The sequence below is a fragment of the Lagopus leucura genome, unplaced genomic scaffold (genome assembly GCF_019238085.1).
Source record: "Lagopus leucura isolate 7727_CA_CO unplaced genomic scaffold, USGS_WTPT01 Super-Scaffold_73, whole genome shotgun sequence".
NCBI lineage: Eukaryota > Metazoa > Chordata > Aves > Galliformes > Phasianidae > Lagopus > Lagopus leucura.
The window spans coordinates 97215433-97238060 of record NW_024962252.1 but is presented as its reverse complement, the minus strand read 5'-3'; the positions used below and the strand labels follow the sequence as shown (position 1 = coordinate 97238060).

Sequence of the window (22628 nt, the reverse complement as noted above, 5' to 3'; positions counted from 1 at the left end):
GTGTTCTATGGCCATCTGCACAGGGAGTTTTTCCCCCAACGATTGTTTTCTCAGATAAAACTGTCCAGGTAGTGAGGAAGCCTGTGAGTAATGTGTTTCAATCACACTTAGCAGATATAAAGGGTTAGCGGCCCCTTACGTAATATATGGCTCTGACTGCGTTAGCCTAAAATGAGTTTAAGATGGATTCTCTGCAGAAACGGTTCATGGCATATAATCTGGCTGCCAGGCGGTATTTCTTCGGGTGACAGCATCCTTAGCTGACTTCTCAAAGGCAGTGGCTGCAAAGCAGGTTTGGTGAGGACTTTCCCTGCATATAAGCAGATGTTCCACAATAAAAGAAAAACTTTCAAAGGACTCCCCAGAGAATGGGAAGCCAAGCCCCGACATGTGAGCTGTGACACACTTCACTGCTGCTGTGCCTTGCTACACAGGGGCAAGAGGTGAACCCATTACAGCCACCATGGACCGGGGAAAGTCACACAGGGCACAGAGATGTGAGCTCTGTGCACGTCAGAGCAATATTCATCCTCTCCTCGTTGATAGACCCACTCCAGCTCAAGGACACACCGCTCCATCCCTGGGGTATGGATTTCTCCATTGTGAGATCATTTGAAATTGAGAGCTCAAAGTCTGATGAAGTCTGAAAGGGCAATGACAGTCCCAAGCCTTGCTTGCTGCTTAGCTATAAAGTGCAGGCGAGGACGCAGCATGATAAAGTCCAGGTGCAACTGATTACTCTCTCAGATGTGGTCTGGACACCAGTTCCCTTTCACAGCCCTTGTTTCCAAATGCTTAGAGGCAGATCTGCCAGAGCTGAGAAGCTCCGTCCCTCATGGGGCTGCTTGCAACCAGCATCTGCTGCTTGGAGAGACAGCAGGTCAGAGGGAAACAGCTCCAGGAGCCCACGTCTGGTATGGGAGGGTGGGAGCAGAGGTGGATTTGTGCTTTACTTCACAACAGTACACAGGACTGCGTTTTCTGTGAAAGAGAGGAAATTGCAGTTTCTGCAGACCAGGTTTGGATTTGTCCTCACTTGCGAATGATTAACGCTGATTTCCAATGCAGTGTTAGGGAAGACAAAGTATTCAGTTACTGATGGACTAGTTAAAATACAGACCAAAAGGAAACCAAAATATTTCACAACTGGCAAATAGAAAAAGACTGCACCTATTCTACAGTTTCAGCCAAGAGATTTTATATGGTGCGGACAAAGGTAGCATTATATTTCTAACACTTGATATCAAGTTTGGGAGAGTGGAGCACAGAAAAAGGCACTATTTAAAATCAATGCCACCACTAAGTGCCCCTTCACTGAGGAGTTCAAATGAATAGCTCAGCTCCAGCTTCTGAGATGCCCACACTGCCCTGGGCTCTGCAGGCCGTGCGGTATCCATCGCAACAGAAAGCCTGTTCACAAACATGGTAGTGATGGAAACATGTGAAAAAGTAAGCATAGCAGCCTGAAATGTGGTTGGAAGGACAGAAGGGACACAGCCGCAGTGCTGAAGCGGAACAAAGTGAAAAGCTGTAGCCAGTGAGGAAGAAAATGACCAGGAGGAGATGGCAGCCTGTTCAAACGAGGCTCAGCAAGTGAATCCATTACCTCTGCTCTTGCCTGCTTTCTGGATGCAGTTCTCCAGCATTCCTGAACTGAGCATACAGGAAGAAGAAGGAGAGAACAGTGTTCTCCAAGCATCCAAAATCAACACTGCTTTTGCAGAAGTCATCTTTCTGTGCTTTCATCACCTTGCTACTATTAATTACTACAGGAGCTAGCTGGATTACTGTAAGAACCAAAACATCTCTGAAGATCATCTGATCTTCACCAAAGGAGAAGTCACTCCTTTGGTGGCAACACAGTCCACAATTCCACATTTATCTGAAAGGCTGCTAGCCTCAAAGTAATGAAGCAGCATCAGTTGAATGGGATTCTGCAATATACACAGTCGCCTCAGAAGAAATTCAGGAGGCAGGAGGAGGACTGCTGAGAGAACTCCTTAGTTCCTATGTCTTGCAATAAAAGAAGATACTTTTCAATAGAACTTTTCAGTCTTCAAAAATGTCTATCAGTTTTATGAAAAACAAAAACCTTACATGAGAAGTTTAATACAGTTTATAAAATATTCTGAGGTAAAACATGTTCTGTCACTACTACTTTTCTCTTGAAAGACTGTAACAGCTATGTGTGGAATAATTGCTTCTCAATCCAAAAACCAGGAAACTTCCATTGATGTAGGATGCTGGCTGCTGAATATTGTATAGCCTTACTTTGTAACCAGAAATGCAGTGGAGAGGATTGTCTTAATCCTCCTGCATGCTTATTTTTAAGCCAGCAGACTCATACATCCATATATATATATCCAAGCACCTGTTCTCATTTCACTCTGTGTAGGTGAAAAAATTTATTCCTTCTCAGAGCTAAGATCTCATCTCACGGAGCTGAGATTTATTTTTACATTACTGAAGGCAAAGCAGTGTAAATCATAGCTGGAATGGAGTATTTTAGGAAGCTAACACTCACAGAGCTGCTCCAGGGTGGAATTCTGATGGAGAGAAGATTGAAGTCCCATTTGAAGCTCTTGACCTACAACGTTTTTATTTTTTCTTTAAAGAGGATGTGGCAGACAAGAACCTTAACACTTGAAAGGGGCTATACCACACTAGGACTACATGAGAAATAGGTGCTGAGAGGCTGTCTGCATTCCAGCACGGCTGCAAACAAGGCAGCACATCACAAGCAGTCTTTTCCACAGCCAGCCAAGCTGTAGGAACACAAAAACAATTTACAGCCAGCTTGAGTCCACCAGAGATGGTATGATTTACCATCAGCTCCTCAGCATCTGCTGGGAGCGAGAACTAAACGATTTAGGTTGATGAACGTTTGAAAGAATGAGACCATCAAAATAACCCTCAAGCCTTCTTGGTATCCATACCGAGAACAGGCAGAGCCTCAGCACGGGCCTAGGCAGACTTTGTTAGGGAGGCTTATTGCTGCTTGTCCCAGCTGCAGTAATCATTAAGAACAAGACTTTTAATCACAAGCTTATTTATGGCTTCCTGGCTTGAAGCTGGCATGGGCCTTAGCAATTTCAAGGCTGAGTTGGCTTGAGAAAGAAGCTTTGGAAATCTGAGAGCTTCTTTATGGGATCTTATGCCCCACAGAGCCCCACATTGATACTGAGGGCAAGCTGCCATTAAATGCCGTGGAAACCCTCCCTGCTTAGGTGGGATCGGTGTGACAAATTCTCAGCTTTCAAGGTCCTCCTGACAGAACTTACCTCAGTTTCCTTGTAAATATGTTCCTTCAGGTGGGAATTTCCCTTTCTGCTCAGTGCAGGTTGTGCTCTCCCTCCCTATCTCTGGGAGTTTCTTCAGCTTCAGAGGGGTGCCACCAACTGCGTAGCTGTGCCCACTCCCTGCCCTAGATTTCAGCCCAACAGCACTGCTTAAAGCAGAGTGAAGGTTCATTCACTTCTTTGTCACAGATCAGACAACGATCTCAGCAACCATCAGCATATAAAGCTTTGGGCCCCACCATCAGCAATCTCTCAGGCATTAGCAGTCTGCATCACTGCCCTCACCACATCCCTCCCAGCTGTTTGTGCTCAAGAACAGCACAGATGTGGCATTGCTGGGTTTTTTCTCTTTGTGTGGGAGGTGTGTTTAAACCCAGCCTGTTGTCTTTGGTCCCTATTAGAGATCTGGCTGGGTGCTTTGTAGATCCAGATCCGCAGGCTTGATATTAGACCTATGTTTTTGTCTGGTCAGCACGTAGCAGCCAACCCAGCTGCCATCTCTGGATCTGCTCTTTTTCAGGTACACTGGGACTGTGTCCTCATTACCACTCTGCTGCAGGTAAAACTTTTCTAGTTTGTACTGACAGCTGAAGACCTTCATGACACAGAATGTTTGTGAGATTAAGGAGAGAAGAAAAAAAAGAGGAAACAAGGCAAGTTCATATGACTAAGTAGTTCAGACTTGATTTCATTACTCTATGATGTTTCATATGTACTAGGATTCAAAAGTATTTAATTCAAAACGCCCAAAGTAATGTAAGTCACTTCACTTACACTACACTAGCATGTCAATTCCAGTAGAACTAAAAAAATTAACCCAAACTGAAAGGAATTCACGCCTTCTTCAAGAATAATAAATCAAATCAGTGTGCTGCTGTTTTTCCCAGCAAAAAGTTAGCGAGGACAGATGGTACCACCACCAATCAATACTAATAAAGGGGAAACCCAAGCACCCTGAACTAATTTGGAACCATCTGTACGAAATTAAAAGCACAACCCACATTTCATCTTTTTCAGTATATTAGCATACTCAAACAAATTGGGAATTACTGTAATGCTAAATCTAATAAATGTGAGGAATTCTCTGTTCTGTTGGGGTGGTGTTTAGCATACCTGCAATTTCTGATGATCTTTTGCCTGGAGGAATTGATGTAGCAGCGTAACATAAAAGATGGAAAGCCGTATAGTTGTCAGTAGGAGCAACTGACAGGAGAATGGGAAAAGCTCTCTGATAAAGGAAAGGACAACTCTGAAAAAGAACACGACCACAGAGGAAACAGAGCTAAGGATCTACTAGGGGTCTCATCATGTTCTCATGATGGAACGGCCCTGCCTTTCTGGTTTTCTTTATGTGGAGGGGGTAGGGGAAGTGGGAGGGTCTGTTGCTGGCTTCCAGAAGCCCCAGAGTTAACTGAAACGTTTAGGTATGAATAGCAGTTAGAGTTACTGTCATCTGCTCAGCACTAACATTGAAGAAATCAAGCTGAGATGGGAAACAGTCATCGGTGAGCTCACATGGGCTCTGCTGAAGGACTTCATTGCGTGACCTATTGTTGTCCACCTCGAAGTTCTGTTGATTTTTATTCTTTGCAGCATGGTTGATAAAACACAAAGAGACAAAATGTACTCCTTTCATCTTTATGCTGGATACAGCTAATTAACAATGAATAGCAAGTATCTAAAATTCAGTTCTGGTTCATTTAATTATGGTAATCAGTTGTTGTTTTTAAAGCAATGCAACTGTTTCATGTTGTCGTAAACCAGAAGTACGCCAAAAGAAATTGCGCTGCAGTTTTCTTTTGTTGGTTTGCTGCTTTTTCTCCTGTGTGCTCAGTAAGGTGAAAGTCTGATTTGGCCAAGAGAAGAATCAAACAGCATATTATAACCATGCCAGAGCAATTTTTCTCTCCAAATAATTGGTTGTGATGGTGTGCTCTTCTCTCAGTTGGTGAAGCTTCCTTGACCGACTTGCACAGACTAACTGAAAGGTCAATCAGGTGGTGTATTCAATCATTAAAAGCATAAACTGCCAACAATAAATGTCAGAGGACTGTGTGGTTTTGTATGATTTAGAGCAAACAGTAATACAGTCAACCATCTGTTTAGGGATTATGAAACACCTCATGCAGTACATTTGTTTTTCTTTTCCAGTCAGTATGGTGTTTTTGTTTGCAACTTTTCCTACCACTGGGTGTTTTATTGTCCTCCAGACAGGGTCACGTAGGTCTTCTTCCTGAGTGGTTATAGTTAATTCAGAACTCCGCTATGTGTACTTCAAGTGATTCTTTTCTGAGTGCCTTGCCACATACTCATCAATACTAAATTTCTTCTGCCACCACATTGTCCATTCACTTTGCTTTGTTAGTTGACAGACTGTGTAGCCTAAGCCTTTGAACAACAGTCTGTAAATCACTGCAGCCTCCTCAGCTCCTTCTGGCAATTTGCACTCGTGGATGGCAGGCGTGATAACTGACCAGTGACCACGGATTTATAGGACACTGTACTTTCTGTTTTGCACCTTCCAATTGAATATAGATCTGTAAGTTGCTCAATCTTCAAAAAGCCTTTTCTGACTAAAATGTGAGGTTTTATGCACTTTAGCTTTGCAGCTGCTCGCACCACTATCATGTACTTGCTAGGGAATTTCTGTATTTCCTGTCATTTTGCCCATTGTCTCTGTGCGTTTCCCACTGTTTACTGATGTGCTGTATTATCATGCTTGACACAGCAGAACAGATCAGTCAAAGAGTGGAACCAAACTACAGAAGACAAATCCACCCATGTCACACCCATGCTTCTTACTAGCATGTGATTCCTCCCTGCACTGTTGAGATTAAAACACTTCTATACAGATAGAGCTGGGTAAATTTAACAATACCACAATCTTAATACTGCAGGATAATTACCGTGGAAAATCTGAAGCATTGTTATGTGCATGCGGACCCAATCAAAGCTATGAAGATTGCATGATGCTATGAAACCAGGACCAAAACTTCCACTATACGCTGCTCTTGACTGTTGTCTTACTTCCATGCAGAGAGCTGCTTTTAGAAGAATAAAAATGAATCTTATCACAGGTTTCATAACAAACAACAGCAACAATAAAGCAATGCCAAACATCCTTGACCTTGAGCAAGGGGCTGGAATAGAGAAGTGGCTACGAAGCAATGTTAAAAAACTGTCTTTTCCAAAACAGCTTAGAGTAACTGGAAATCAGCTGTTAGTTGCAAGCCTGATTCCAGCATATTATATTGGTGATATATTATAACTGCCTACTAAGTTGCCACAGGCATTCTTGCTAAAAAACTTGGAATAGTTTTTACAATTCTTCAAGCTTTCATGGACTTTTAAACAAATAACTGCTTTAGTGAATAGAAGAGTACTGCACCTCTCTGGGGATTAAGAAAACAAAAGTAATCTAAATAAATCGTGGGGGGAGCCTGAGGAATGAATGTTGCTTCTATTGAACCAGCAGTCAGACTGAAATCCCACCTGAGGAGCAGGAAAGGATGGCTTTCTGCTTTATTGCATTCAAATTCTTCAAGAATAAATCATCAGTGCTTAAAGTGACTCTGAGCAAGTACAAGTGTGGCACTGAAGAATTATAGAAGCCATGAATTCTTCCTTACTTTCTGTCAGGTTAAGGTTTTTTGTGTGTATGTTTTCATTAGTTCTTCTCTATGAGCAGCTTAAAGACTTTAAAATAAAGTCATTCATATTATGTCAATATTTTTCACTCCAGAAGACAATCAAATTCCCTCAGCTACCCTGATTTAATAACAAGTAAGTAGTTTCAAACTTTGTAACTAAATTATGTTATGAGTTATGTGGACTGTGTTGCCAATCAACGCATAAAACAACACACACCTTTCTGAAAAACATTTTAATACGTTGTTCACGCCTGGATTTCAAAGACATGCTTTATGTTAGCTACTTATAAGACAATAAGCAAAGAAAAGTGCTTAGAAATGCTGTCTAACACCATTTAGACTCGTGGTGTGTATACTCTGCATGCAGCTTTGTACTGGCACACCATTTCCCATATTCCTCATACAACTGAAGATAACACTTTTCCTCCACCAGTAAGTAACATCAACAGCTCCATCAACAGCTTTTGGGCTGTTATTTATTTATTTATTTATTTATTTATTGGTTTTGCTTTTATATTCAACTCACTTTAATCCATGTTGTTCTTTATAGAACCATGGAATTGTCTGAGTTGGAACGGACTTTTAAAGGCCATCCAGTCCAACTACCCTGCAATGAGCTTGAAGTTCTTTAGAGAGAGAGCAGTGAGGTGCTAGAACAGGCTGCCCAGAAAGGTTGTGGATGCCCTGACTCTGGAGGTGTTCAAGGCCAGGTTGGATGGGGCCCTGGGCAGCCTGGTATTAAATGGGGAGGTTGGTGGCCCTGTGTGTGGCAGGTGTTGGAGATTCACGATCCTTGAGGTCCCTTCCAACCCTGGCCATTCTGTGATTCTGTGAGCTGGGACACCTACAGCTCTATCAGGCGCTCAAAGCCTTGCTAAGTAACAGATTTTCCTTTTGCTCAAGAAAACTCCAGAATCCAGAAGGAAGGTTTTCCTTTTTTGTATGCACTGCAGCTGAGGGAACAGCTCTTTACAAAGAAATGATTTTCAGTGTGAACGTGCCCAAATTAAATTAAATCTAAGCACGAATTTTCTTATGGAGTAAAACTTTTTGCAGTATTTTCTTCATATGCAACCAGATTAAACTTCTGCAACTACAAACTGCTTCTGGAAGGCGGTATAATTGCTCACTCATAGAAATGAAGGTATGTGGCATGTGGAATTATTCCAAAAATTCCAAGGCTGCAGCCCCAGTTCTCCTGTTTATTTACCCTGAGCTGCCACCACCGCAGGGCCCCCAAGAAATCATAGAATAATAGAATCACAGAACGGCCTTGAAAAGGAGCACAGTGCTCATCCAGTTCCAACCCCCTGCTATGTGCAGGGTCATCAACCACCAGGCCAGGCTGCCCAGAGCCACATCCAGCCTGGCCTTGAATGCCTGCAGGGATGGGGCATCCACAGCCTCCTTGGGCAACCTGTTCCAGTGCCTCACCATCCATCTGTGTGAAAAACTTCCTCCCAGTATGAGGTGCTCAGATGCACTGCCTTTCAGATATCAAAACTAAAAACAAATGCGGATAAACATTTTATAACAGGTGCTGTTTCTCTTCCTTCTTTACAGCACACACAGTAACCACAGATACACAAACACAGCTTTATTTCACACAGGAGCACGCTGCTTCATCGTGGACGCAGAGCCGACCGGAGCATTCAAGCGAGCCGTTCACCCAACGCTTCACGGCAACCCCCCTTCACCCCATTGCACTTCGGGGCCCGGCCAACATGGCGCCTGTCCGCGCACCGCGCATGCGCCGCCCGCCATCACGGTTCCGGCGCATCGATCGCTCCAGGAGCGGCTCTGCGGCGTGGCTGCGCATGCGCTCTGTCTGCAGGCAGCTCTGCGGCCGGCTGAGAGCATGGACATCAGGCCCAACCACACCATTTACATCAACAACATCAACGACAAGATTAAGAAAGAAGGTACGGGGGGTCGCGGAGCGCGCTTTCCTCAGGCGGCCCGCGCGCTGCTGTTCCGTGCCGGGCTGCCGCTCGCGCCTCCGTAGAGAGGCCGCGGCTCGGCGCCTGGTGCTGAGGCGGCCGGTTGGCCCTGCGCCTGACGAGCCTCCATCAATAACTGTTTCTCATCGTAACTTTTAATTACGGAACTTCAAATGGCCTTCGTAGCCCGCAGGCGTTACCGGGCTGGTAGTGCTGGGTGTCAGCAGCTGCGCCTACATAGCTGAGCAGCTCTTGCTCTTAGGAAGCTAATACAAAGTTAATACAGTTTCTTCTCTAGCTGAAGGCTCGTGTTGTGAAGCCGATACACCTACCTGCCTGAAGATCAACCGCGGGACAGCATGCTCTCTATTGATGCAGACATTTGCATGCAACTTGTTACAGCCTTTTTTTTTTTTTTTTTATGTTAACAGAATTGAAGAGGTCCTTATATGCATTATTCTCACAGTTTGGTCATGTGGTTGACATCGTCGCTTTGAAGACTATGAAAATGAGAGGGCAGGCTTTTGTTATATTTAAAGAACTAGGATCGTCTACCAATGCTCTGAGGCAGCTGCAAGGCTTTCCATTTTATGGGAAGCCAATGGTAAGTTATTTTCTTCCTTCTCTGTGGAAATAAAATTACCGTGGTCTGTTGCAGTGCTTTGGTACTTGTGCCTTGTGAAATAACTCTCAGACTTGCTTGCAATTGTGCTGTTACTCACTGATGTTCTGTCTTGACAAATATATTTATGCGAGCTTGAGAGGCTCTGGAGAGACTATAATTGGAACACACAGTGAACCTGAAGTTGGTACTTAGGTTTCCTAAATGTTGGCTTTATGTTCCACTGTAGTAAGTTAAAGGTTTTCAAGATCTTAAACGCTTTCAGCTTAGTTATAGACAGAGGGTTGAGTGTACCCTCAGCAAGTTTGCTGGTGACACCAAGCTGAGTGGTTGGTTGGAGGAGGGAAGATTTAAGTTGGATGTCAGGGGGAAGTTCTTCACTATGAGTGGTGAGGTGCTGGAACAGCTGCTCAGTGAGACTGTGGATGCCCTGACTCTGGAGGTGTTCAAGGCCAGGTTGGATGGGGCCCTGGGCAGCCTGGTGTAGTATTAAATGGGGAGGTTGGTGGCCCTGTGTGTGGCAGGGGGGTTGGAGATTCGTGATCCTTGAGGTCCCTTCCAACCCTGGCCATTCTGTGATTCTGTGGTGGTGCAGTAGCTGCAACAGAAGGAAAGGAAGGGATGCCATCCAGAGGGACTGCTTGAGAAACACGCCCCTGTAGACATAATGAGGTTCAACAAGGCCAAGTGCAGCATGTTGTGTTTGGGTGGAGGCAATCTCAGATATTTGTACAGTCTGAGAGAAGAACTCACTGAGAGCAGCCCTATGGAGAAGCACTTGGGGGTTCTGGTAGATGTAAAACTTAACATAGGTATAGCCCAGAAGGCCAGCTGTCCTTGGCTGCATCAACAGAGGGGTGGCAGCAGTGCGAGGGAGAGAATTGTCCCTCTCTACTCTTCCCACAGAGATGCTCAGAGGCTGGAGCACTTCTCCTATGAAGAAAGGCTCGAGGAGCTGGGCTTGTTCAGCTTGGAGAAGGCTCTGGAAAAACCTCCTTGTAGCCTACCAGTTCTTAAAGGGAGCTTATTAACGGGGAACGAGACCAACTTTTTACTTGGGTAGATAGTGATAGGACAAAGGGGAATGGCTTTAGACTGAAAGAGAGGAGATCTAGTTTAGATATTAGGAAGAGATTCTTTACTTGGAGAGTGGTGAGGCCCTGTCACTGCTGCCCAGAGAGCTGTGGGTGCCCCATCCTGGAGGTGCCCAAAGCCAGGTTGGATGGGTCCTGGGCAGCCTGAGCTGGTGGGGGGCAGCCAGCCCATGGTAGGGTTTGGGAATGGGTGTAATTTAAGGTCCCTTCCAATCTAAGCCATTCTATGATATTCATTGTGTCTTCTGTTGAACGCACAGAATTTCCCCTATAGTGTTTTTGGGATTAGGTACTTTCTATTTAATTTATAATAATTGAAGTTACTCCAGCTGTTTGTGAGACATAACTAGAATATGGTACTTCTATTTCAAAGCAACAATGAGTGGGGTGAAGATCTATTCAGTTCTGCTCTCCAGAAATTGGCAGACATAGTCACTGATTTGCTTTGGAAATTGATGAATAGTTTTGCTTGCGCTTACATCAGATTAGCAACCTGAGTGATTGAATTCTGACACAACTTCAGTGAAGCTGAAGTTCAATATCAAGTACAATATCACTTGACAAAAGCAGATTTAATAATGTACTTGATTACAGGCAGGATGGTACAACAATCGACATGTTTCTGTTGCTGCCTGAGTAAACTGGGCATCTCCTAATCTGAGGGGTTGCATGTGCAAATGGTCTGTTTGACTTCAGTGGTGTGTGGGTATGCAAATGCTTTCATCTCATGGCTTTGGGCAATAAGGAGAGCTATACTGTGGTGTTGTTGAGGCACACACTTCTCTCATTAACAGATTATCTAACAAAATCCTTTCCAAGGAACTGTGCAAGCTTAGTTCTGTCACTTATCCTTAAAGGCCTTTGTGCTCAGTAGAATGCAGTAGAGAATCAAGGCATTATAAGCTTTCAGGTGTATTTCCCTCTTTGAATATTGACTGCAGTAAATGAACAAAGAATAAAAGACACATTCAGCTGCTTTGTGGTCTTTGGAGTAGTCTTCAGTAAGTGATAGGATTGTAAAATAAATTAATAAATATATGTATAGTTTTACTGAAGTTTTACTGAACTCAATTTTCTGCAGAGATCTGAGATCACTGGAACCTTATCACCTCACCCCAAACCCCAAATGCTCTATCTCCCTAGTTTTATTTTTTAGTAGCAGCTGGTGCCAATTTTGTTAACTGATGTATAGCTTTGTACATCTGCTACCTTGACAGGCATGGTAAAGATACTATTTGCTGGTTAGAGTTCTGATTCCATTGAGTGTCATGAAATCAGTAACTTCTTCTCAGGAGAGGTCTGTCCCAGTTTTTAGAAAGTTCTTTAGTTGTGATCAGAATGAATTATGAACGTTACATACTCTGTAAACGTATCTATAATTTAAAACAGTATTTTTAATACAACTTTCTACAGATGTACTGTGTGAATGAGAGAGAATGCGTTCAACGAAGTTGGTGTGAGATTTTCAGTATAATAAACAGTACTCTGTTGGTGTTTGTTTTTTTACCTTTAAAAGCGTATTCAGTACGCCAAGACAGACTCTGATATCATCTCTAAAATGCGTGGTACTTTTGCTGACAAGGAGAAGAGGAAGGAAAAGAAGAAGGCCAAGTCTCTGGAGCAATCTGCTAATGCAGCAAATAAAAAGATAATTCAGGTAAGCAGCTTCTGTATTTAAAGGAAGAAGGGGGAAAAAAAAATATTCAAACAATGTGTCCATTTTTTTGTCAATGTAATGTTTTATCTTTTTTTTAGGACTAAGTATTTTGGTACTTTAAGTTCTTTGAATTGTTGTCTGTTGGTTTGTACTGCTCTTTAGCACCCATTAAAGCTGCAGGAGGGGATATGATTATGTAGTCCTTAGTGCATTTTTTTTTATTTTTAACACTTTTTCTTTCTTTCTTTCTTTTTTTTTCCTCATTCCTATTGTAAGATGAAAACTAAGGTATAGAGCAAAGGTACAATAAACCAATGTAGAAAGTAACATTGTGTATGTATGTGTACATATCTGTAGAATGCCAGATGGGTGGAAGGGAACAATGTGATCCATTTACGATTAGATGAGAAGGAGTTGGCATGGAATATATCTCCTGTAATGCTTGGCCTGACCAAGGCTAGCAACATTTAACAATTTATTTGCAAAGACAGAAAAACAGACCAAGGCACAGGGTTTGAATATTGTCTTAATTGCTGTTTCTGCAAAGGCACAGTTTGTTGTCAAGGGAAGAGATGCGATCATAAAAATAACTTTTTCTGCATAGAAAATTCAGTTTCCTCAGGATTTATTCAAAATCAACTCATATATTGATTTCCTAGAAGTAATTGTTTTTATTTATAATGCTAATGGCTTTAGTTATGCTTGCTAAACTGGAGTCCTCAGTGGAAGCGTGTAATTTTTTCTTACTGTGTCTATCATGTCTTGTGTAGGTCTTCATTTTCAAAGCTACTTCCTGTCTAGCTAAACTGAATTTAATGATGGATGAGTAGTGATTTGCTGTGTCTGCTGACTCAGCCATTAGTTCAGTTTTTATTCTTTGATTGTCTGGTTTGGGGATTCAATGCAGTCCACATGTTGCTGTTCCCCTCGGGCATAAATAAATGTTCCTTGGGTTGCAGCTTAAAAAAATAAAAAAAGCCAAGTCATCTTTCATACACTACTTGAGCTGTACACAAATATGGTGATGTGTGTTTATCTCTAACTAAATATCTTTTAAAAACTACCTTGCACTTACTTAATAGGGAGCAACACAAAATTCAACCAGTGCCCCTGGGACTTCACCGCAGAATCAGCAGGTAATGCTTGTTTTTGTGACCAAATCTTGTAGAGATTCTGAAGCTTAACATCTAATGGAGTTTGTAACCAATAAATTTGAATAGTATGCTGTAGTAAAACAATGTGTTTTCAGTGGGTTTCAGTTGCCCCAAAGATAACACTAGTTCAGTTCTGCTGTAGATGAACAAGGTGTTTATCATGGCCTCCAGCTACTTCACAGAGAAGATGTGGAAGGCTTTTTCCAAGCTGATGTCCTCACACAGATATCTTGGATGGCCTGTGAAATCTGAAGTGGCACTACAGCTTGTCCTGACTGTGGCAGTGCTGAGATCTAGTATGGTGGAGTACTGCAGTATCAGCTATTAAGCAGAAAAGCAAAAACCACCAAGATCTATGCCTGCACATTGCATGAAGGTATTCTAAAGCCCAGCTTCTGTGTTACAGCCAGAACGAGGGATTTGTGAGTCTTCATTCAAATAATAATGCGGACAGATTAGAGGGGCAGGCAGCTGTGGATAGTTCACTGAATTCTGCTCTTCTCTTGTTGCAGGTGCCTGATAACCCACCAAACTATATTCTTTTCCTTAATAACCTGCCTGAGGAAACAAATGAGATGATGCTGTCCATGTTATTCAATCAGTAAGTTTTGAATGGAGAAAATTTTCCTTTGATTCCTTTCGTTACCTTTATGGTTTTGTTTTTTTACTTTCAGTTGGCTAGCTGATTATTAGAAAAGAGAGTTTTTGAAGGTATTTCAGTGCTCTGTGTTACTGCCAACTTTACAGATGATTGGGTGCAGAATGCAAATCTGACTTCTATTTTTTTTAAACCGATTTTGATTGTAGAAGTTATCAGTTATCAATCTGCGGTGCATTAAGCTGGTGACTAATGTTAAAGACATCAGAAACAGTTTTAAAAACAGCTTTAATTGCTTCTGCAGATGTGCAAGGCTGATTAAATTACTTCAGCAGAATGATCCTTAAGAGAGGCAAAGTTCTAAGGCCTGGAAATAGAAAAATTCTTCAATCGAATCTCTTGTTAGTAGTAACTATTATTCTAGGAGATGCTTATGGGAGGGTCTTCTGGGTGCTGAAGGGGGTAAATTATCAATCTAGAAAGCACTATCTGACTCTCCTTAAATTTATTTCAAAGGTTTCCTGGATTCAAAGAAGTACGTTTAGTGCCTGGGCGTCATGACATTGCATTTGTGGAGTTTGAAAATGAATGTCAAGCAGGAGCTGCTCGAGATGCTCTCCAAGGATTCAAGATAACTCCATCTCATGCCATGAAAATCACTTATGCTAAGAAATAATCAGACACTCTTTGGAATTCTTTGTATTGATTTTTTTTTTTTTCCCTTTTTTAATATGCGTACAGCATGTTTCTGTTCTGTGCAGGAAAGATAAGACTGTTGTGTGAAATGGCTGCAGCTCTCAGCACAGTTGCAAGACTTCTGTGGATCTACTGAATAGTAACTTTTTGTGCTAGAATACTAATTTTTATAAAATAAATTCAGCTTATGCTGTTCTCAAACTGTGTTTTTTATTGAATCTGTCTTTTTAATCTCTGAAGCTTGTGTGGCAGATGAGAATTGCTAGGTCATGGCCTGAACCAGTGATTGAGCACCAGATGAGATGGCATGGCTAACCCACAGAGGTCAGGTGCAAGCAATGCACTTTGCTTGGGTCCTCCCTCCTCATCCTCATTTAAAGTTTAGCAGCTGAGGGAGCAGCATCTCTTTAGAGATCTTGCTCTCCTCGAGGTGTCATTGGTCTTTGCACAGGGTGAGCTGACTTCTTCTGTACTGCTTTCTAAACTAAATCTTAATGAGTACCTTTATAAGCTTGCTCTTGTCCTAGTAGAAGGCATTATATCATCTTCCACTGCTGCACGGGGGGCTAATTCGTAATATTGGTTTAACTACTTTTAAGGTGACTTTCATTTCTCAGAAGTGAGAGCTGGAAAATTACATGTGTCTTCAGAGCGAAAAGCGTGAGTGGGAATGTTTTATGTCAGCGTGTTCAGAATAAATGCAACACTCAGTCTTCAGCCTCACTATCAAGAGGACAGCTGCTTCTGACAGCTGCTTTTCACTTCTTCAGAATAGTTTTGTCACTTAAGGAAAATAGACCATTGATTTTTTATTTTATTTATTTTTTTTTAGTTTTTGCAGGCTATGGTAGAAATTGGTTAAAATTTGAGAGTTCTGTTCAACATTTTGGTTTTGTTGTACTGTGATGGCTGGTGGTAGGAGTCATTGTACAGAAAGCACAGACAAACTTACGGTTTTGTTTTGGTTGGTTTTGATTTTCCAGTTGTCTGATCTCTAGCAGTGATTTTAATAAATAGTTTAGGAAGAGCTTTCTGGCTCATTCCAAAGACATTGCTGATAAGCTTGACAGACTATTTTTAGGCAGGCTTTACAAAATGCATGTCCTAGTATTTCTGTGGTTTTGGGTTTTTTTTTCCCCCTTCTTTGTTTAAACCATTTAAGGGTTTTGTTGGACACAAAATACATTAAATGTAGTGAAGTAATCCAATTTAGTATTGGGAAAAATCACTTCAAAAGCTGAAATGTTTTGTTCGGATGTTGTAAGATGGAAGAAGATCTAGAAAGATATTTTTAGATATTTAGAGAATAATCACACCTAAACTCTATTTTTGGTGAAACTCGCTGGATTTTCCATGGTGTTGTAGGAGAATTGCAATCAGGCTCTGGAAAATTTGTATTTTAGAAATGATATTGTGGTGTTTGTGCTTCTCACGTTGCACCATTCCTCAGTTCTTCATTGCTGTGTCTGAGTCCTCCAACGACCATTTCAAGGAGGAAGTAAGTATGACTTCTTTCAGATGTAGTTCAGACAAACAGCTGGTCATAAGACTGGGTACTACAAGGAGGAATGTTCAGATGAGCACAGCAGCTGCCTTGTGAGTGTTGAGGCTTCTTTGTTTCCAAAGTAAATCAATTGGAAAATGGGGAAGTAGATTGAAGTCTGTAGCTTTTCCTCTATTGCTGCAGCTTGGTGTATTCCCTGCCTGTGCTGTGTGAGCTTGTAGCTGCAGAGCATGTGTTTTTCCCAGTTGTGCTGTGAGGTGATTGAGGTCTGATTTAAGATTGTTATTTTGGCCAAATGCTTTGCATCCAGGAAAGCTCGATTGATTTTCATCAAATACTGTGCAGAAAAAGCAGTTTTATGGAGCAGTTTCGGATGCAAACAAATTCATCTTCTACACTCACGTTACATTGCAAGATGATGCCCTTCCACAGCTGTGTTAACTCTGTATTTCTATATATGCATTTTCCATTGTTTTTAGTGAATTCACAAGTTTAGAACACTTGCAAGTGAAAATTTTTGTGCACCTGTAAAGAATAAAAGTGAGTGTATTTTGTCATGAGCTTTATCTTACGCAGTTAGCACTGATTAACAACTGTTTGGGGAGCTGCAGCATTGCTCTTGGTCATTTTTAAGGACTGGTTTTAAGATGAGCTTCTTTGAAGCAACTGAAGACAACTGTGTTGTGAACAGCTTACAGTGTGTATAACTGCTTAGTTTTTTCCTTTTGGGCACGTGCATCTATTTTAATTAATATTGTACTTTTCCTCATATGCTATGAAAATATACTGGGAGGTTAGATGAATGCTACGTGTCCTCTCAGACATAACAAGTACCTCTTAAGCCAGCTTATGGTACCATTCAGTGTCACGTCTGTGAACTCTCAGCTGAGTTTGGCTACGTGAATAAATGAGAGCTGGCCGCTGTCTTTGCTTAACCTGTGTATTCTGCTCTGTTTCTGTGTTTGCCTATGTAAAAGAAATCTTACCTCTACAAGTAGCAGCGCTTCAATTCTAGATTTCAAACTTAAATTGCTGAGTTGAAAGGTTTTTTTTTTTACTGAGTTATATTTGCATCCATGTTTACTGTTGTGGTAGGGCATTGCTACAGACTGTCATGAGGAGGTTGCTGCCGTGGAGAGTTTATGGTCCAGGGGGACGATTATGTATGTTAGTGTGTGATTGTGAGAATAAGGGACTTGAGGATTTGAAATGATATCATCTTCTTCCCTGTTTGTTGGGGTCTGCCTTAATTTTTCATTCTGAAACAAATTTTACTTGAGGTAAGCTTGAGACCGTGTATGAGTAGAGGAAAGCTTAAGGTTCTTAAGTAACACAGTTGCTCCAGAACAGGTTTGGGGAAGGATTCTGTTGCATAAGTGCAACCTGAGGTTCCCTCTTGCCGGCAGCTCCTTTTGTTGCAGTGGAATGTCACCCTGATCCCTTCCCATTGGCCAGGGGTGTTTGTCCAGATGTTAGGCTGTTCCATAAAAGATAGAGATCCCTGGGCACGGTGCGCATTTGGGAAGTGCTGCAGCAAAGAAAAATGACACAAAGTGTTTATTTGATCATCTTATTTTTGTGTCTTGGATTAATGAATCCATTTGCAACTGGAATTTTTATGGACAAGCTTGCCAGCAAGAAGCTGTGTGCTGATGACGACTGTCTCTGTGAGTAATTTTGTTTTAATTTTAATTAGAATACATTCCCCAAAACAGTTGTGGGGCTTGGAAGCCGTAGTGTGACAGAAAACGACTCTGCTTATTTAGCTCATCTTTAAACTGGTCTGTCAACTTAAAATAGAGTGGGAAGATGAATGTGGAGCATCAAATCCCGTTTTACTGCAGAAAGACTTTTCTAAGGGACCCTTCTCATGAGTGAAAGGTAAGAGTAGAGAAGAGACAGAAGGACTGTAACTTACGTTAGGATTAAATGATGCATTCTGAAGCTGTTATTCTGCTTACTGGAGATGGAAAAACGAGCAGGGCAAATTATTGGCAGACATTAATTTCAGAATAACCTACTTTTGCCTGTAGAAATGGTTTTACACGTGTGCATCCACGCACTTCCATATTTTTCTTTATAAAAGCATGTCTTTAAATTCATCCTTCTCATTCTTGATTTTTATTTCTTTTTCCTAGACACCATTTCCCTTGTCAGAGCAGAAGAGGATTATAAAGCTCCAGACTGCAGATTCATTAATATTAAAAAAGGGCAGTTGATTTATGTTTACTCAAAACTAGTGAAAGAAAAAGAATCTGGAGAATTCTGGGCTGGAAGTGTAAGATGAGATTCCTGTGTATATGAGCAAACCAGAAGTAGAGTAGCATTTATTTCTTGACAAAAATGTGTTGATGTTGAGCTACTGTGGGTTTTAAAGCAGCAACTTGGTTTTCAGTTTGGTGTTTAAACAGACTGAGGAGTCTAAAGGGCCTTTCTTTTCTTCTGGTTTTTGTAGTGAAGTTAAAGTTTCTTCATTAACTATTCAGTAATTACGAATTTAACCCAAGGAAAAGGGCTCAGCAATTCTTTTCTGCGACTGCTTGCTGAAACTGCAGGAGAAAAGCTTTCATTACAGTTGCTCATAAAACTTATATATAAAGGAAGCAAACACTAACATTAGCTGAATTCATTAAAAAAAAATAATAATAAAAAAACCACAACAACAAAACTGTGCTGTTGTTTTATTCTAGAAAAGAAATACCTATCTGTATTAGAACTTGTGTTAATAGTTCATTTAATGTGCTGGTTAATTGGGGAACTAGGAGATCCAGAATCAGAGTTATGAGCACTGTTAAGTAGCTGCTTTTGGCTAAATTATGAATTAGCTTAAAGCAAACGAGGGCCGTTCTAATGCACCTAATTATACATCTCCTTGCTTGAAGGTTTATGGAGAAGAGTATGAAGACCATATGGGGACAGTTGGCTACTTCCCTCGCAGTTTAGTCTCAGAACAACATGTCTATCAAGAAGCAAATAAGACCGTTCCTACAACGGTAAGGAATTTACAGAACCCCAGCTGTATATAATTATCTTGGCTGTGTAATGCTAATTTCCTGTAAAAACAAATCATAATTGTGGCTCTTGATTGTAGCGTATCACAGATGCTTAGGGATGCTATCTCTGATGCAGGCAAACGTTCTCAATAAAATCCTAACATAAGCTCTGATATCGTAGATTTCACAAATGCTGAGTGGAGGCCTTGATCCTATTATTGTTCCTATTGATTGGAATAGCGTTGCTTGGAGGCCCCTGAAAGTCTGACCCAAACTTCTTGCAATGTGTTGCAAATGGTTTTCTTTTTTTGGAGACTGAACATTGTGCTGCATATTTCAGTAAGGTGTACAAACCCCTTCTATTAATGGTCTAAATAGACTGACATTGTCATAGAGTACCTCTGTTTTACACTCCTGAACATCCTTCTCATGCTTCAGTGAAAGCAGGTCCCTGGAAATTGAATGTGAAAACTCACTTTTCCACTGTTCCTCTAGAACACAGAGTCTGAAATATGCTTCGCAGAGAAGTGGAAGAGGGTGGTATGGCTTGGCTGTTACTGGTAGCTTATATTTATGCCTAAAACACATTGCTCATAGCCTGGAAATTGTACATGGACACTTCATCCTAGCTCTTGATTATTAGGTAGGTTTCATTAAAACGAGAAATAATTGAAATGAAGTGTAATAGTTGCTAGGATTTGTGTTTTAATGTCAGACAAATTTTATGTGAAGAAATGCAAATCTTGAAACAAGCGATTGCTGTTCTTGACACTTTGTTAGGTTATTCTGAATTTGGCCAGGAGCACTGTAGCAGTTAGTCATTCTTTCATGTTCCGTGACTAAAATACGTTTCTAGGCTCTTTTCTCAACAACGTGACAGCCATTCTGTTGAATGGCAAGCTGAGCTGGAAGCAGAGGTAGGTTAAAGTCATGTCTTAGTCTGCAGGCTGGCTGTGGGTCCAGAATGGGCCATTGCTTTTGCCAGGCTACCCTGCAGAACTTTAATTGGCATGTAGAAATTCTGCAGCAAACCTTTTTGCAAAAGTAATCACCAGGGATTAGTTGTTCCACCTTTAGTTCACGTTCTTGCTTCGCAGCAAAACCTGATGGTAGTACAGATGGATTCTTGTTCCTCTGTTCTCTTTTGTGTTGCAAATGTGGGCTTGAAGGATATGACTTCAAGTTTGCATTTGAAAGTGTTTACAGCAGGTCTTAATGGATCTCTACCTGACCATACTGATTCATCCAGAAGTATCCTTTAAAGGGTACTGCTTTACACAGAGCGATTGTTGCACAGCTCTTGTGCGCTTGTAATGCTACCAGCCTTCCATTTGCAACGCTGTAGCTGGTCTTATGTTTGCACTTCTGCTACCTTCACTTCAGCTGCTGGTGATGCTTGTACCTTGCTTTCCTGGCCTCAAACCTGTTAAGTCTGTTGCTGTTGTTGCCACTGGTGTGAGAACCACCTTCTCCAACTGCCCTCTTCTCTAACCTTTCGTTTATTATTTCATTTATACTGTGGGAACTGGTGATGCCCAAAGCTTAATGATCAAGCAGCCTGCAGTTCCTGTCCACTGAAAGCACTGAGTTGGCAATTTGAGAGGTATCTTGATGGGGGGGACCTGCTGCACTAAAGAGGAGCACAAAAGAGGACATTAGTACAGGGGGTCTCTGTCTCCTTCATTTTTCCCCATAGTAACTGTCAGAACTGCAGTCAGTGTATGTCATCAGCAGCAGACCCTCTTAATAAATTCTAGTGCTTGTGAACTAATCTCAACATCCTTTTTGCAACACCAGGCAATCCATACCTTTTTGCTGCTGTTCCAAGTGATAAATCTTATACAATATTTTCTTCCCAGTGCTGCTACTTTTGAGTCCACTGAATACAGTAGACTCCTTAAAATAGACTGTGTACTACTGAGATGTTGGATTGCTTGCCATCCTTCAGTGATTTTAAATTGGTCATTTGCTGGCTAAAATGAGTGTACTTTTAATGCCAGTAAGCCTTTGCTCTGAACCGCTTTCCAGTGGACAGCTACGTGTGATAGGCTGGTCTAATGTAAATGTTGCTGAGTTTGAGCATACAAGTTGTTAATTCCTTGCAGTATAATCAAGATGAGAGCTATGTAAAATACTAGCAGAAAGCTAGATGAAAGCATATGCTATGAAAATGTATTCCTTGTTGGAAGTTTTCAAGCAAAATGCAACCATTTTTTTTTTCTAGTCAGGTTTCTCTGTAGCAAGTGAATCACAGCCTCAGTCAAATTAAGGCATCCTTTTCATGTCTGGTTAGGAATAGTTAAAGGATAAGGGGTTACATACAACTCAAATCCAAGTGTGGATGTAGGAAAACTGAACAGAAAGATAAAGGAATTGTTTGAAGAAAGAAAGAACATGGCATCACCCAATCCACTTTAAAGATTTCTGTCAGGAACAAATCATCCCAACCACATAAAAGGAGTTGAAAGCAATAAAAGCTTTCTTCTCCAGAATTCTGTGGAGTTAATTTATAGAGAACATACTTTGAATACATTAGCGTATTCAGTGTTTGCATCTACTTATCTACCTTTGGGGGATGATAAAGGAATGCTAATCCTTCAGTAATCTCAAAACATCTTTCCTTTCAACTCTCTTTCAGGACATTGATTTCTTCTGTGAGTAGTGCTGAAGATGGCTGGGTAATCTCCAGGGTGCTATCAAGAAATGCTGACAAAGAAACTTGGAACCCTCCACCGAACACCAGCTTTTTTTTTTTTTTTTTAAATACCTAATTGTAAAATAAGTCATCTTTCAAGTGCAGAAGTTGATTTAAAGGCAGTAATTTGGGGTGGGGAAAGTAGTCTTATATGGGATTTATTCGTTAGAAATTATTTACCTGCATATACCTGTGAATGCCTTTATAAGCCTTTGCATTACTTTGAGTAGTGCAGATTACATGTAGAATTAAATGTGCCATCTTGATCTACGTTTTCCTTCCATAACCTTATCTAAATATTAAATAAACATTGAAAAAGCCCTTTCTTTGTTGAGCACTATGTGACTTGCTGATTGAAATCATTTTTCTTGCAAGAATTATGCTGCAATGGAGAAACTGGCAGAAAGAAAACCAGGAGCATTATTCTGTGCAAGGCGCAATCCCTGCCCTCAATGCCGATAGTTATGGGATGTGCTCGAGCTGAAGCATCTCTGTGCTGCCACAAGAGGGAGTACACCGAATACCTCATGTTGTTGGTCGCATTTCTGCAAATATTGGGCTTATTTTCAGTAGAACAGGCTGCCCAAGGAGGCTGTGGATGCCCCATCCCTGCGGGCATTCAAGGCCAGGCTGGATGTGGCTCTGGGCAGCCTGGTGTGCAGGCTGGTGACCCTGCACAGAGCAAGGGGTTGAAGTGGATGAGCTCTGTGATCGTTTTCAACCCAG

The 22628-nt window shown here is 41.4% G+C and overlaps 2 protein-coding genes across 3 annotated transcripts; both read left to right on the top strand.

Annotated features, from left to right (window-relative positions):
• Positions 1–8750: 8750 nt before the first annotated feature.
• SNRPB2 (small nuclear ribonucleoprotein polypeptide B2) lies at positions 8751–14911 on the top strand. The gene is made up of 6 exons (XM_042894918.1): positions 8751–8871; positions 9321–9493; positions 12122–12262; positions 13345–13398; positions 13929–14017; positions 14531–14911. The coding sequence occupies exons 1-6, from the start codon at positions 8808–8810 to the stop codon at positions 14688–14690; spliced, it is 681 nt and encodes a 226-aa protein (XP_042750852.1). The 5' UTR covers positions 8751–8807; the 3' UTR covers positions 14691–14911.
• Positions 14912–17509: 2598 nt separating this feature from the next.
• On the top strand, positions 17510–22169 carry OTOR (otoraplin). 2 transcript variants are annotated; one of them, XM_042894935.1, is made up of 4 exons: positions 17510–17881; positions 18353–18492; positions 19097–19207; positions 21846–22169. In XM_042894935.1, exons 1-4 carry the CDS (start codon positions 17758–17760, stop codon positions 21867–21869), a joined length of 399 nt encoding a protein of 132 aa, XP_042750869.1. In that variant the 5' UTR covers positions 17510–17757; the 3' UTR covers positions 21870–22169. The 2 variants fall into 2 exon arrangements, with proteins under 2 accessions (XP_042750869.1, XP_042750862.1); XM_042894928.1 differs by lacking the exon at positions 21846–22169 and having other exon boundaries at positions 19097–19468.
• The last annotated feature ends 459 nt before the right edge of the window (positions 22170–22628 follow it).

Coding starts and splice junctions, on each gene's coding strand:
- SNRPB2 (XM_042894918.1), top strand. CDS start 8,808: ATGGACATCAGGCCCAACCACACCATTTACATCAACAACATCAACGAC. Junction 8,872..9,320: donor CGACAAGATTAAGAAAGAAG/GTACGGGGGGTC, acceptor TTATGTTAACAG/AATTGAAGAGGTCCTTATAT. Junction 14,018..14,530: donor CTGTCCATGTTATTCAATCA/GTAAGTTTTGAA, acceptor TTTATTTCAAAG/GTTTCCTGGATTCAAAGAAG.
- OTOR (XM_042894928.1), top strand. CDS start 17,758: ATGACACAAAGTGTTTATTTGATCATCTTATTTTTGTGTCTTGGATTA. Junction 17,882..18,352: donor TGCTGATGACGACTGTCTCT/GTGAGTAATTTT, acceptor TCTTTTTCCTAG/ACACCATTTCCCTTGTCAGA. Junction 18,493..19,096: donor GAGAATTCTGGGCTGGAAGT/GTAAGATGAGAT, acceptor CCTTGCTTGAAG/GTTTATGGAGAAGAGTATGA.